The 13753-nt window shown below is 42.8% G+C and overlaps 1 protein-coding gene across 1 annotated transcript; it reads left to right on the top strand.

Annotated features, from left to right (window-relative positions):
* Positions 1-6244: 6244 nt before the first annotated feature.
* On the top strand, positions 6245-7136 carry LOC148897955 (ferritin, middle subunit). The gene has a single exon (XM_088996950.1). It carries the CDS (start codon positions 6421-6423, stop codon positions 6949-6951), a length of 531 nt encoding a protein of 176 aa, XP_088853076.1. The 5' UTR covers positions 6245-6420; the 3' UTR covers positions 6952-7136.
* The last annotated feature ends 6617 nt before the right edge of the window (positions 7137-13753 follow it).

A 13753-nucleotide genomic window follows, 5' to 3' on the forward strand; every position in this document is an offset into this window, starting at 1 on the left:
GTCAGGCATGCTCAATCTTTAATCATGATCAAGTGCTGCCAACACTGGAAAATGCAAATTCCAAGGCTGCTCAGCGTCAGATGAGAGCGGCTCAGCGCCTCCCATCTCTCAAGCATCTGACAGATTGAATAACAGCAGCTACTTCTAAAGCTCCAAACTAAACAACCGCAAAAGTACCACAGACGTTGTGTCCTTCTGCTTCAAACGCAAGATCCCCAGACTGATTTACCATCTCTTCACAAAGCCTCCCTCGTGGCTCCAGACAGACTTCCGAAAGTTCCCCCAAGCTCTCTGGTACGTTCCTGGCACTGAAAGGGCAAAGATAAATAAATGACTCGCAGTCTTGATGGAGAGCAGAAGAATTGAGCGAAGGTAAAGAAGACATCCGCTGAAGAATGCATACATTCTGGGAAGGCATAAATTCATGTTAACGCATCAGCCACAGGTACTGAAAGGACAACCGACGTCTCCGGACAAGTTGTGTCCATAATTTGTAAAATGGCTTCAAATGACTTATACTGAGTGTATTTTACAAAGACTCCATCGCATATAGCTATATTTTCCGTTTTAAGACTCGCGCTGAATATTCAGGAAGTCTTGTTTTTGAGTTGATGACGAGTCCGTACGTGACGTCACTAAAGGACCGCCCCATAACAATAAAAAAGACGCATTGTAGCGGTCCTTCCATCACGTCAATGTATTTTACTGTACTTGTTTGGTCTGGGGACCTCGTGTTGCACCCAAAAGCCGCCAGTAGGCCAGAAGAGGGCGTCCAAGCGCCAGATAAGGAATTCATCAGCCTGTGGAAACGGAGGTGGCCATAGGAGGTCGCCATTTTGTGCCTCTTTTTTTGGGTGAGAGATTTCCCCCACAATGTTGTCTCAAAATGGCACAAATAAATTATTTAATCGATTGCAAACATGTATGCTTTCCTCTTCAGAACTATTTGAATCATATTCATAACTGGATGTGTAACAAGAAGGCATATTCTCCGAATCTGAGGCCATTGTTTTGATTCACTAGCAATGCAAGACGTCTTGGCGTGACGTCACGAACTGGGGGCGGGACTTTCTGAAAATGCCCAATTCGCAGCTCAATTTTTTGCAGATTTTGGACACTTTAAGTCATTTTTATTGGTGTTTTGCATTTGACTAAAAATATCATTCTGCGTGTTTTGGGTATTTTAGATGCTATAAAACATTTTTCTGATGTCAGTTAAAAAACAAAAAAGTGACAAAGATTCCACCGCATATAGCTATATTTTACATTTTAAGACTCGTACTGAATATTCAGGAAGTCTTGTTTTTGAGTTGATGACGATGCCTGACGTGACGTCACGTCTGGAACGCCCCTGACCGAGAAAGCGACACACAATGCATTTTGGGTACTTTGTTTGGTCTGAAAACATTGTGTTGATGCATGTTGATGGCAAAATTGGAAGGAAAATACAGAAGTAACGCAATGGTGAATCATTGTGTGTTGCACCAAGACTACTATTTGATACTAGTTGACACAAATTCCCATAAGAAAAATCAGCCCATTTCCAACGGAGCTTGGGCGCCATCTTGTGCATTTTTTGGGATGCTACATTGGAGTCCTGATGGTTCGAATTGATACGGGATGACTTCTTTAATCGATTGCAAACATTTATGCTTTCCTCTTCAGAACTATTTGAATCATATTCATAACTGGATGAGTAACAAGACAGCATCTTCTCCAAATCTGAAGCCATTGTTTTGATTCTAGAGCAAGGCAAAACGTCCTGCGAACATCACGAACAAAGGGGCGGGACCTTCTGAAACTTTTGAAGTAGTTTTGGGACACTTTAACTCATTTTTATTGGTGTTTTGCTTTTGACTAAAAATATCAGCCTGCATGTTTTGGTTATTTTAGATGCTATAAAACGTTTTTTTGATGTCAGTTAGGAAACAAAAAAAAATTGTGTAGGTTGTCCTTTAACTGTCGCCCGGCGTGAGAATAACCTCAACTACTGCAGTCATACTGTGATTGCGTCTCTTGCCAATTTGAAGTGGCTACCGCATTTGTAGTGCAAATGCAGCGCCACCCCCAGCCCCTTAGCGAGCACTCAAATCAGCCGGGCTCCCAGTGGGTCAGGGAACGCTAGATCCTATTATATACTATCACCACGAGGAGAGGAGAAGATGAGGATGGGCGGGGGGCATTCACTCACCACCAACAGCTCTGGCCAACATTGGCGTAGGCTCAGCAATATTTTTCCAAACTACGGCGGTTGAGATGGATGGAGCCTCATGCGACAAATATAGCACTCAGGTTTTTCTGAATTGGGGATGACAAGAGCATTACCATAGGTTAATGAGGAGCTTGGTGCTGCCAGGAGCTGCACAGCTACCTCCATCCATCACGAAGACCGCAGCACTGACACCACTTGCACAATCGAATATCATCCGACACAAAATATCTATGGTTAAAAAATATGACGCTCATTTTCCAACGATATTAGATTGGATTGGATTGGATTTGCCTTTATTAGTCTCACAGTGGAGAAATTTACATTATGAAGTGGTAAGGCACTTTGGTGAACTCTGGAAGTAAATTTAACTCATATTACACTTTTAATAGGGAGGATTCACATAGTGCTTCACATTCAACAAAATATTATTTTACAGTGTCAATCCATGAACATAGATGAAATATTTGATGTAAATAATTTGGGGTTGGGGCGGCCCGGTAGTCGAGTGGTTAGCACACCGGCTTCACAGTGCAGAGGTCGCCGGTTCGCGTCCCGGTCCGGCCTCCCTGTGTGGAGTTTGCATGTTCTCCCCGGACCCGCGTGGGTTTTCTCCGGGTCCTCCGGTTTCCTCCCACACTCCAAAAACATGCATGGCAGGCAGATTGACCACTCCAAATTGTCCCTAGGTGTGAGTGTGAGAGTGACTGTTGTAGGTCTTTGTGTGCCCTGCGATTGGCTGGCAACCAATTCAGGGTGTCCCCCGCCTCGTGCCCGAATATGGCTGGGATAGGCTCCAGCAACCCCCGCGACCCTAATGAGGAATAAGCGGTACGGAAAATGAGATGAGATGAGATGAATTTGGGGTTGGAGCTAATTTCCCATACACTAGTACAGATTCACTGCCTCCTTCGACAGATACTGTACAGCATGCAACAACTCAGAGATTGTTAAATTTCATAGAAAATGCTCATTTTGGAGCATGAGATGACCGAGCAATTGGGAGAATTTATTACATTTTGGCAGGGCAATATACAACCCTCAGGTGCAAATTCACCACAGTATCTTGGCTCCCTGAAAAAAAATTACAGTGATACCTCGGTTTACAAACCCCTTGTCTTACAAACTTTTCGGTTTACGAACGTTACATTTATGAAAATTTTACCTTGGCATACGAACTTTTTTCGTACACGGAGCTGCCGCAATGAGTGATGTGTCGTTCGCGAACGAGGCCGTTCTTCTAACAACAAAATGGCAGCCAACTGTTTTTGTCCTCTGTTCCCCAACCCCAGTGTTCGGTTAAAGCCACGCGATTGGTCAAGAATGCAGCAGTGAGGGGGGGGGGGGGTAAACATTAAAGAGACAGACAGACGACAGTGAGAGAGTTTCAACTTTGATAGTTCAAAGGCAGCGTAGACGGCAAGGTTAAAATATCCCATCAATCAGGCTCCACAAACAACCCACACAAGCCATCTGTACACTTGATGCAAAAAGCTATCAACCCAGCTAAACAGAACACAATTGATGAGGAACAAGGTAAAATTATCGCAGAGGAGGCACCAACAAGGGATCATTCCTCAAGATGGTCAAAGAAGGTTACGTTCCTCATCAAGTTAATGCTGATGAAACGGGCCACGCCATCAAGCCATCAATGGCCATCACAAAGGTAAATAAAACCTTTATTATATAGTACAGTTTATTTCTTTAATTATAATACCATAGCACATTTATTATACATAAAATAAGGTATATTTTGTGTAGTTTTAAAGCTTAGAAAATTAGAAAGTAGAAACTTATGTTTTATGGAGACCTGGGAACGGATTATTCTCATTTTAATGGTTTCCTATTGGAAATTAATTTTGGGGATACACACTTTTCGCCTTACACACTCTGTCTGGTAACCAATTAAGTTCGTAAGCCAAGGTATCACTGTACTACAAAAGCACCTGTTGAATCAGAATCAGAATCAGAATCAGAATCAGGAAGCCTTTGATCGTCCCACAATTGGGAAATTTGCAGTTCGCAGCAGCAATTTCAAAGGGAGCTTGCTGCGGAACAAGCATATGATCTATTTTGTGTCACCCCCCAAGCTTTAAAAATCACATTTGTGTAAAATATTATTTGTGATCGTAGGCTGTAATGAGAAAAATGTCAGAATCTGATGGCTGTTTATGTCACATCGTCAAGCCTGGCATAGTTCTGTGACACATTTCATAAAAGAAGCCTTAAAGGACAACCGACAAGATTTTTTTGTTTCCAAACTGAAATCAGAAGAGTCTTAAATCTTTGTAAAATACGCTCAGTAGAAGTCATTTGAAATTATTTTACAAATTATGGACGCAGCTTGTCCGGAGGTGTCTGTTGTCCTTTAAATCCAACTTGTTTATCTAATGAGCTCCAATGCAAGAGTGTAGCAATCCAAAGTGGCCTGTAGATCATATTGGAATGGGCATGCTGCGCCCTTCACTAACTGCACAAGTAAATTCTAAACAAGACATCTTGTAAACCTATGTTGGAGCCCCAAATGCTGTTTATGCTAAGCAGTGTCTGAAACACATGACAAAAAGTTAGCGGAAACCCGGGCAGACAACTCTGAAAAGTTGCCTGCCCGGCCAGAAAGTTGCCTTGCCAAAAAGATGACGAATCGCAAAAAAAACATTGTTGCGAAGTATAAAGGATTTTTTAAATTAAGTAAGTACCTACCACAAAAGCTCCCTTGCTTAATTTATGGTAAATATCCCTTGCTGAAGATCTTTCTCCAGTCGTCGTTTGTCGTCATGGTGCACAATGCAATGTTTGCATTGCGTTGTCTATTCAAAGCCACGTGGCCTCCTCTTTCTAAGTAGCTTTCAAAACTTTCAAGTACACTTTACAGTCACGGTCTAGTCACGTTCGTTTGGCAATTTGCATACTCGGCACGGCAGCCAATCAGAAGCCTGTTTCGTGCTTCGGACTGTACCGTGACTGAAAAGTGTACTTGAAAGTTTTGAAAGCTGCTTAGAAAGAGGAGTCAGTGTGGCTTGTAGTGGTCTGCTTGTAGCTTTTGCTTTATTGAATAAAACAAACGTTTGGTTTGAAAAAAATCGGGGGTTTTTTTTCTTGAAGAAATTGTCAGCCACCTGGGCCGAGACCTTTTGAAAGTTGTACGCCCAACGTAAAAGATGTACCTCTGGGCAGACGTTATTTCAAACACTGATGCTAAGTCATCATTGCATTTAATAATTATTGGAGGAGCCGGTGAATGTTTATGGAAACAAAAAGCCCACCAAGAAGAAAGCTTGTCTCCTGCATGCATTTATTCATAAGACACAATCAATAATAAGAATGGCCTTATCTTTTAGAAGTCTCCTCTCTTTCCTAATTGGTCCCTTCAGGTTTGTTACGCGTGACAACAGAAGAACTGAACCCAGATGGAGCTTTGTGTCGAAGGATACAAGTCAAAATGAGTAAATTAAATGTTTTAATAATATGTATATCAAGTGTCGTTCAGTAGTGTAAATCTTTGAAACTAGCCAATGAGAACTACAGTTGGTTTCGTCCCATTTTTCCCCAGAGGGCGACAAAACGCAATATAGTGCTGTATAACTATCCATGGCATTTCAGTGGTATTTGGGATACGTATTTGAAGGGCCATTATTATTTGAACAAGGAATGTTGTTTAAATCTTATCTTCCATGTCACCTCTACACTGCGGTATAGGGGATTCACAATTAATAGTTATCTAAAAACATGTCAAAGACAAAGTTCTAAATAAAAGAATAAAAGTCGTCAAAGTTACCATAATTGCTGATCATTAATACTGTAATGCCCCTCAGCGTGACAAATGATGCGCACATTCGCTGGTTTAGCGGGTCGGTATTTTAATAACAAAACTTAGCAGTTATCACAAACAAACAGGAGGTGTTGTTACGCCACAACTCACGCGCAGACATTCTCCTCGGGCACGCTGCACAACCCCCGTTGTCGGGTCCTCCCTTCTCTCCGTATGTGTCGTCACGCTAGCCGACAAGCCCAGTCCCAAAACATGCGCAATGTCACAGTCGTCTAGAAGTTCTTGCTTCAACAGTGTTTGAACGGAACTTCTTTCAGCCCCCTTTTTTTGCCTTTACTCCAACTCTCTTTTTTCCACAGACAACAGTACCTCGACGAGAAGCTTTATTTTTATACTTTCTCTCGGTTTTTGTAAGAAAAGACGAACCAAGCCAGCGAAGATGGAGTCTCAAGTGCGTCAAAACTACCACCGCGACTGCGAGGCCGCCATTAACCGAATGGTCAACATGGAGCTTTTCGCTTCCTACACCTACACTTCAATGGCCTTTTACTTCTCGCGAGATGACGTTGCCCTCCCAGGTTTTGCTCATTTCTTCAAGGAGAACAGCGAGGAGGAGCGAGAACATGCCGACAAGTTGCTGGCCTTCCAGAACAAAAGAGGTGGAAGCATCTTCCTTCAGGATGTCAAGAAACCAGAGCGTGATGAATGGGGGAGTGGACTTGAGGCCATGCAATCTGCTCTCCAGTTGGAGAAAAATGTCAACCAGGCTCTTCTGGAACTCCACAAACTGGCCTCTGAACACGTGGACCCCCATCTGTGCGATTTCTTGGAAAGCCACTTCCTGACCGAGCAGGTGGAAGCCATCAAGAAGTTGGGCGACTACGTCACCAATTTGAGCCGCATGGATGCTCACAATAACAAGATGGCCGAGTACCTGTTTGACAAGCACACTCTGGGAGGCAAGAGCTAAAGATTCAAAAGCGGGCCTCAACGTTGGCAGTCTTTACTCGGCGCAAACGGTTTAATTTTTGATTAACATCTGAAAGTGCACGTGGTGTTTATGTGGGTTAATAACGGGTGACTTTGTCAAATGTGGCTGTTGTAAAGATGCTGTATTCTGAATAAACAAATTTGAGCTGGAAAAAAAAAAAAAAACATGCGCAACACAAGCACTGAACGTTACAATACCCACAAGCCATCGTCTTTTGCTATCTGCGTTGGACAATGAGAGCTAGCTTGTTTCTGCTGTGGGAATGGCAAAGACATACTTTGACAAATTGAGAGACATAAATGTATGATGTACAATGTCGTTTGAACTAAACATTAGAATATCCATTTTTTCTTTAAAAAAATCACATTGAAAATAAATGTCCAACAACGTCTGATAATTTTGTCTGATCCATTCACCTGCGTGTACGAATTATGTTGTTTTGAGAAGCTCCAACCAAAGAAGTAAAGAAAATTGTTCATTTATCGTTCCATTGGTTTAAAAAAGCGATTTAAATGGTGTGTGTGTGTGTGTGTGTGTGTGTGTGTGTGTGTGTGTGTGTGTGTGTGTGCAGCAATTTGTCAAATTATTTTTTTGTAAAACAAAGAAAGAAAAAAAAACAACTGGCCGAGATGTTTTAAACCAGGGGTCGGGAACCTTTTTGACTAGGAGGGCCATAAATGTAAAATACTTAGAAATGTTTTTCAGTGAGAGCCGCGCACACATGAGCGCGCGCACGCACACACGCTTGCAAACACGCACGCGCGGCCACTTTTCATCAAAATGTCAGAATGTATTATTTAAACTAACTTTGTGATAGTAGTCACCGTTAACATGAATGGTTTCCGTTCCTCCTGATTGGTAAAAACCCAGCCAAACGATCGGAATGAAAGTCAACTTGCCGGGTCCATCGGCATAGCTAGCCTGCACACGGCTCATTAGCTTCCACACTTGCTTTCTCTCGCAGAAGTATATTGATGCAAACGTTAGCATGGCGCTTGTTAAAATGTCACTGACATTTGACTGTTTCATCGATGGTATTGTTTCATTGCAAATTAGAATCAGAACCTTTTCTCTCCACAAAGACGAATCCCGCGGTACATTCAAGCTGAAGTGCACTTGACATTTGTTTTACTCGTCAAGCTTATTTAAAGGGCCGTTTACCTGTTTCAACATGACGGTCAGTATCATCCAATCAACATTGGGCTTTCCGCCAAGCTAGGTCAGTGTCATCCAATCAAGATTGCGCTTTCCGACAACTGCAGCCGCAACAGGAAATGAACAGCGAAAAAGCGAGAATATGTATTTCGTTTTATCGGCGAGCCATATGCAAGCATCAAAAGAGCCTTAGGTTCCCGACCCCCTGTTTTAAACTGTACTACATTAGGAAAAAGAGACATGCTTTCCCCCCATCCGGTTTCAATTAAAAAATAACAACATACTTTACCTCAGAGGTTCTTGTAAATGTTGTCATCTACTCCTGTCCGTTTCCAAGAAGACTTGAATGGAAGGCAACTATGCTTCTTTTTTATTTTTTTCCCCCATAATATGTTGTCATCCACTGAGGTTTCAAAAGTACCAACCATATTTGAACAAAGTAAGTCAAAGAAAATACAGATTTATGTTTTTATTTTAAAGGACAATCAACGCCTCCGGACAAGTTGTGTCCATAATTTGTAAAATCACTTCAAATGACTTCTACTGAGCGTATTTTACAAAGATTCCACCGCATATAGCTATATTTTACGTTTTAAGACTCGCGCTGAATATTCAGGAAGTCTTGTTTTCGAGTTGATGACGATGCCTAATGTGGCGTCACTAAAGGAACGCCCTTGACCGAGAAAGCGACACACAATGCATTTTGGGTACTTTGGTCTGAAAACCGTGTTGATGGCGAAATTAGAAGGCAAACACATAAATAACGCGATAGTGAATTGTTGTGTGTTGCACCAAGACTCCAATTTGATACTAGTTGACAAAAATTCTCAGCAGCAAATCAGCCCATTTCGAACGGAGCTTGGGCGCCATCTTGTGCATTTTCTGGGACGCTACATTGAAGTCCTGACAGCTCGAATTGATCCGGAAGGACTTCTTTAATCAATTGCAAACATTTATGCTTTCCTCTTCAGAACTATTTCAAGCATATTCATAACTGGATGAGTAACAAGAAAGCATCTTCTCCGAATCTGAAGCCATTGTTTTGATTCTAGAGCCAGGCAAGACGTCCTGGTGTGACGTCACGAACAAGGGGGTTTGCATTAGATCGGGGCATTCGAAGTAAACCACTGTTGAGTCAAGACGTATCACATTGCTTGTCTTGTGGTTTTTTTTCTGGATCCCACAACACCGTATCTCCCTTACTATAGTGGAGAGCGCAACATTTTGGAGGCACCGCTGGGATATTTGCGTTCGAGTGTTGTCTACTCGCCGTGGGTAGAAGCTCGCGCCGAATATCCCCAATCAACCCAGTCGGAGTGGCGTCGCCGTTTACTGGTTTGTTTCTACATGTGCTCTAGTTGCATCTCTGTGCGTACAGCCACCACTAGAGGGCACTGGAAGACTTTGAAGTGAATCCGGCCAGCTGAACTGCGTCTACCCTCTCGAAAATGGCGTTAGAGGAATTACAGTTGGACATCAAAGGCAAGTTATTTGGACTGAATTTTCAACAGTTGTCAGAGTTATGTGCTGAAATCCAAATATCTGGACTGGAAAGAGAGCAACTTACAGGAAAGACTCGAGGCCAACTAATTAATATTGTGTCAACCTACATTGAAAGAGCTGAATTAGAGCTAGAAGATGGAGGAATGTCAGATTTGCTACGTATAAAGGACTTGATTGAAAGTATAAAAGATTTTGAACCAGGAATAGCCAAACCAAGTGAAAAAGGTCGGGATGCAGTGCGAAAGAGAAGCATAGTGCCCCCAGACACTGCCCCCTGGCGCAAAGATTTCAAAATATCTGGACAAATAGGTGAACTCGGACAAAAAGATAAACTCACATTTCCTAATTTGGTCAGACAGATAGAAAGTGGGCTCAGTAAAGGCTACCAGGGGGATGAGATCATCGATGCAGTGGTTCGTGCCATAACACCAGGTCTGCAGTTGAGAAGCTACCTCGAAGGGAAAGAAAATCTTACCCTAACTTCTTTACGAAGGATTCTCCGATCTCACTATCAAGAGAGAGGAGCCACTGAGTTGTACAAGCAGCTCTCATCGGAAGTGCAGACTAATAAAGAGTCCCCACAGAAATTTCTACTGCGTGCAATGGATCTTCGTCAAAGGATTCTTTTTGCATCTCAAGAAGCTGAATCAGGGGTGAAGTATGATCCCACGTTGGTCCAGAGTTTATTCCTGCACACAGTTCTGACGGGGTTACAGAGTGACAATGTAAAGAGTGACATGCAACCTTTCCTCCTGCTAACCACCACATCAGATGAAGTACTGTTAGAAAAACTAAACATGGCATGTGCAAATGAAAAAGAGCGACAGGAAAAAAAGAAAAATGCTGCTGCACGGGTGACAACGCTGAACACTGTCCAGGTAGATGACACACCAGTCCCGATTGGGAAGAAGACAGTCTTAAAGCAGAATACTGTTACTGTGCCGAATGAACTCCTTTCAGAGATCAAAGAGACTATTCAGAAACCAACAGCCACTTCTCAGCCCACCAGCGGAGGACCTGAACGCCTGCCTGACCACTACCCTGAACAGGTCGCCTTCACTCCACCTTCACAATATCAGGTAGATCCACCAGCCAGGCACTACTACACCCAGCACTCCCCATCAGCTCTTCAGCAGTACCACCCAGCACCAGGGCCCAGGCCGATGAGGGGGGCAGCACAGTTCCAGCAGCGGTTCGCCCCTCCGCAGTACTACATGCCCCGTCGCCCTCAGCCCAGGTGTTATTCTTGTATTCAGACAGGTGAAGAATATTGTCAGCACTGTTTTAAATGTGGAAGTAGTGAACATTTCAGAGCAGGCTGCAAAGCACAGAACTCAGCTAGGAACCATGCTTTAAACTAGAAAGGGTTACTCCAGTGGGACATGGTGTGACCACAGAGACAGATAGGTCCCAGTGTTACAGTGGTGCTATGAAAATGGAATGTAAGCCCCACACACGTGGCCCCGTTCAGAAGAGACATAAGCAGTCATTTGTCGAGCGTACAGATAAGAACCAGTGTGGCAAATTACCTTCGGTCAGGGAGTTAGTGGGAAAGAAATGTCTTATTCGGTGCTTTTTGGGTAACAAAAGGGTTGAAGCACTCTGGGACTCGGGGTCCCAGGTGTGTGCTGTAGATGAGTTATGGAAACAAACAAACTTACCTGACGTGTCATTGAAAAATGTGAATGAACTTATTGACCCTGATAACACTCTCAATATTGTGGCAGCTAATGGAACGGATATGCCTTATGTAGGATGGCTTGAGATATCATTTAAACTTGGTGCTAATGATCCAGGGCTACTTGTAGCGGGAAACTCGCCATCCCGTGGTCATTTTGAAGTAGTTTTGGGACAATTTATCTCATTTTTATTGGCATTTGACTAAAAATATCAGCCTGCATGTTTTGGGTACTTTAGATGCTATAAAACGTTTTTCTGATGCCAGTTAGGAAACAAAAAAGTGGTGTCGGTTGTCCTTTAAGTGGGCAGCAAAAGTAAAACATTATCTGAATGATAGCCAAACACAAATACCGGAAAACTCGTAAATACAGTTTCAAAGTATGTGTACTGTTTTTAGTCTCTTTTGATGTCAATCCCATCCCCATTTCTCTTCCATGAGACAAACATCAGCCATCCCACTTATCTTGTTCAGGGTCGCTGGAAAGCGGGAGTGAATCCCAGCTGACTGAGAGTGAAAGCGTGATGACGATTGCCTGTCAATCACAGAGATGATACATCTACAGGGCCAGATTACCGATCACAACTACAGATCATTTGCAGCCCTCACAAACACTCACATATGATTTGTAGATGTGGACCAGAAAGTAGATGAACTCATCAGAGCAGACAGCCTGCTGTAGCGATCTAAAGAGAAAGTGTGGTTATTTTCCACCTTTGTTGAATTCTTCACACCGCTGGGTTGAACATGAGGTGGAGGACACCCACTGACCTACAGCCACGTGTCGCCTCTCTGCCTATCACGGAAACAATTTAAACACCTAATGGAACTGGACTGATCCTCTCCAGCCTTCGAGATCATTTGTGCTTACAAGACGTCAGGCTCCATGTAATCCAAATACGAAGGGGATGAGATGTTCTCAAGTCATGATTTCCAACCACTGCAATGTGGCACATTCACGGGCCGTGAAAGATCAGCAGTTGCATCATGGAAAATGATACAATTTCACGAATAGTGGGAGTCAAGTTAGACATTTTCTTTTCTCGTGACTAGTCGAAGCATCCTTTTGATGAATATTTTCTGTGACAGATGAATTTAGTATCCACATTTATGGCACATGGCGGGGTGCATTTGGCCACTTGAAGTCAACTAAAAATGTTCCTCGAGGCTCAGTAAATGAACAATCACGGCTCACATGTTTGGAAGTCCTCACATCTAGCCAGGTGACCTTTCGCAAGCTTTCTTTGTCAGCAACATATCGGCTTACGAACGCTTTAGCTCACGAACCTTCCGCCTTACGAACATTAAATTCGCGAGAATCTAATCTTGGCATACGAACTAGGTTTCGGCGGACGAACCAAACCACACTTTTGAACAACACCAACTAGTTTTCCACACCCCTTTGAGTGCAGACATGTTTTGCTATTGAGTGGAGTACTTTTGCTATTATGGGAGTGAAAAAGACCCCACCACAGGCTAGTGTTAAGCCGAAGAAGACACAGTAGAAACTTACTGTTGAGCAGAAGATCATCGAGAAACACGAACGAGGTGTACATTTGTGTGACTTGGCGTCCCAGTACCACTATGCTAAGTGGACCATTGCTACGTGTGGCTAAGGGTGTTTCTGTGTTGTCAGGCAATAGAAGAGGTTGAAAAACTTGTTAATTTGGATTAATGAAAAGCAGCTAGCAGGGGACCGTTTGAGTGAGGGTATTATCGCCGAGAAAGCACGGCAACTTCACTTGGATATCATCAAGAGGCCATATACGTAATGTGTTGTGCCTTATATATGGAAAACTTTTATATATTCATATACTATATTTGGAAATCATTTTTCATTCAGTGAAGGTGCACCTTATAGTCCGGTGCGCCTTATATTTGGAAAAAGTTTGAAAATACACCATTCATCGTGGGTGCGTCTTATACTTCAGTGCGCCTTATACACTGGAAAATACGGTAAATAGTTTTGAGTAGTTACGTTTTAGTTAAGGTCGACTAATGTGATGTCTCAATAATGGCTTGGGAAAGCTCATATAAGCTTGAGACCAGGTCAGTGTGCAGGTGGAGTGATCAGAAGCCCACCGACGTCATCACGATGTCTCGACAGGATGCTCAGAGGAAGGACAGCATTGGACATGCACAACCAAGTGGAAACATTCTAGTAGAGCAACACATGCTGTTTTGTTTTGTCCAGCAATCTTAAAAAAATAAATACATATTTTTTTGCCCTAACCATACACCCAAAGAAATAGAATACCATGAAGAAGTGTATTATGTCCGTCAATTTCAAGCTTTACATTTTGAAAACACATCAACCAACTGTGGAATTGACTTGGAAAGAGTCCAAACTTTTACAGGTACTGTAATATGTACTCTATGAGAATTAGTTGATAAAGGCTGTAATACAAGTTAAAGGACAACCGACGCCTCCAGACAAGTTGTGTC

Source organism: Hippocampus bargibanti, linkage group LG05 (assembly GCF_051943395.1).
Source record: "Hippocampus bargibanti isolate YZ-2025 linkage group LG05, ASM5194339v1, whole genome shotgun sequence".
NCBI lineage: Eukaryota > Metazoa > Chordata > Actinopteri > Syngnathiformes > Syngnathidae > Hippocampus > Hippocampus bargibanti.

Excerpts from the sequence above, each read along its gene's own strand:
- LOC148897955 (XM_088996950.1), top strand. The coding sequence starts at position 6,421 with ATGGAGTCTCAAGTGCGTCAAAACTACCACCGCGACTGCGAGGCCGCC.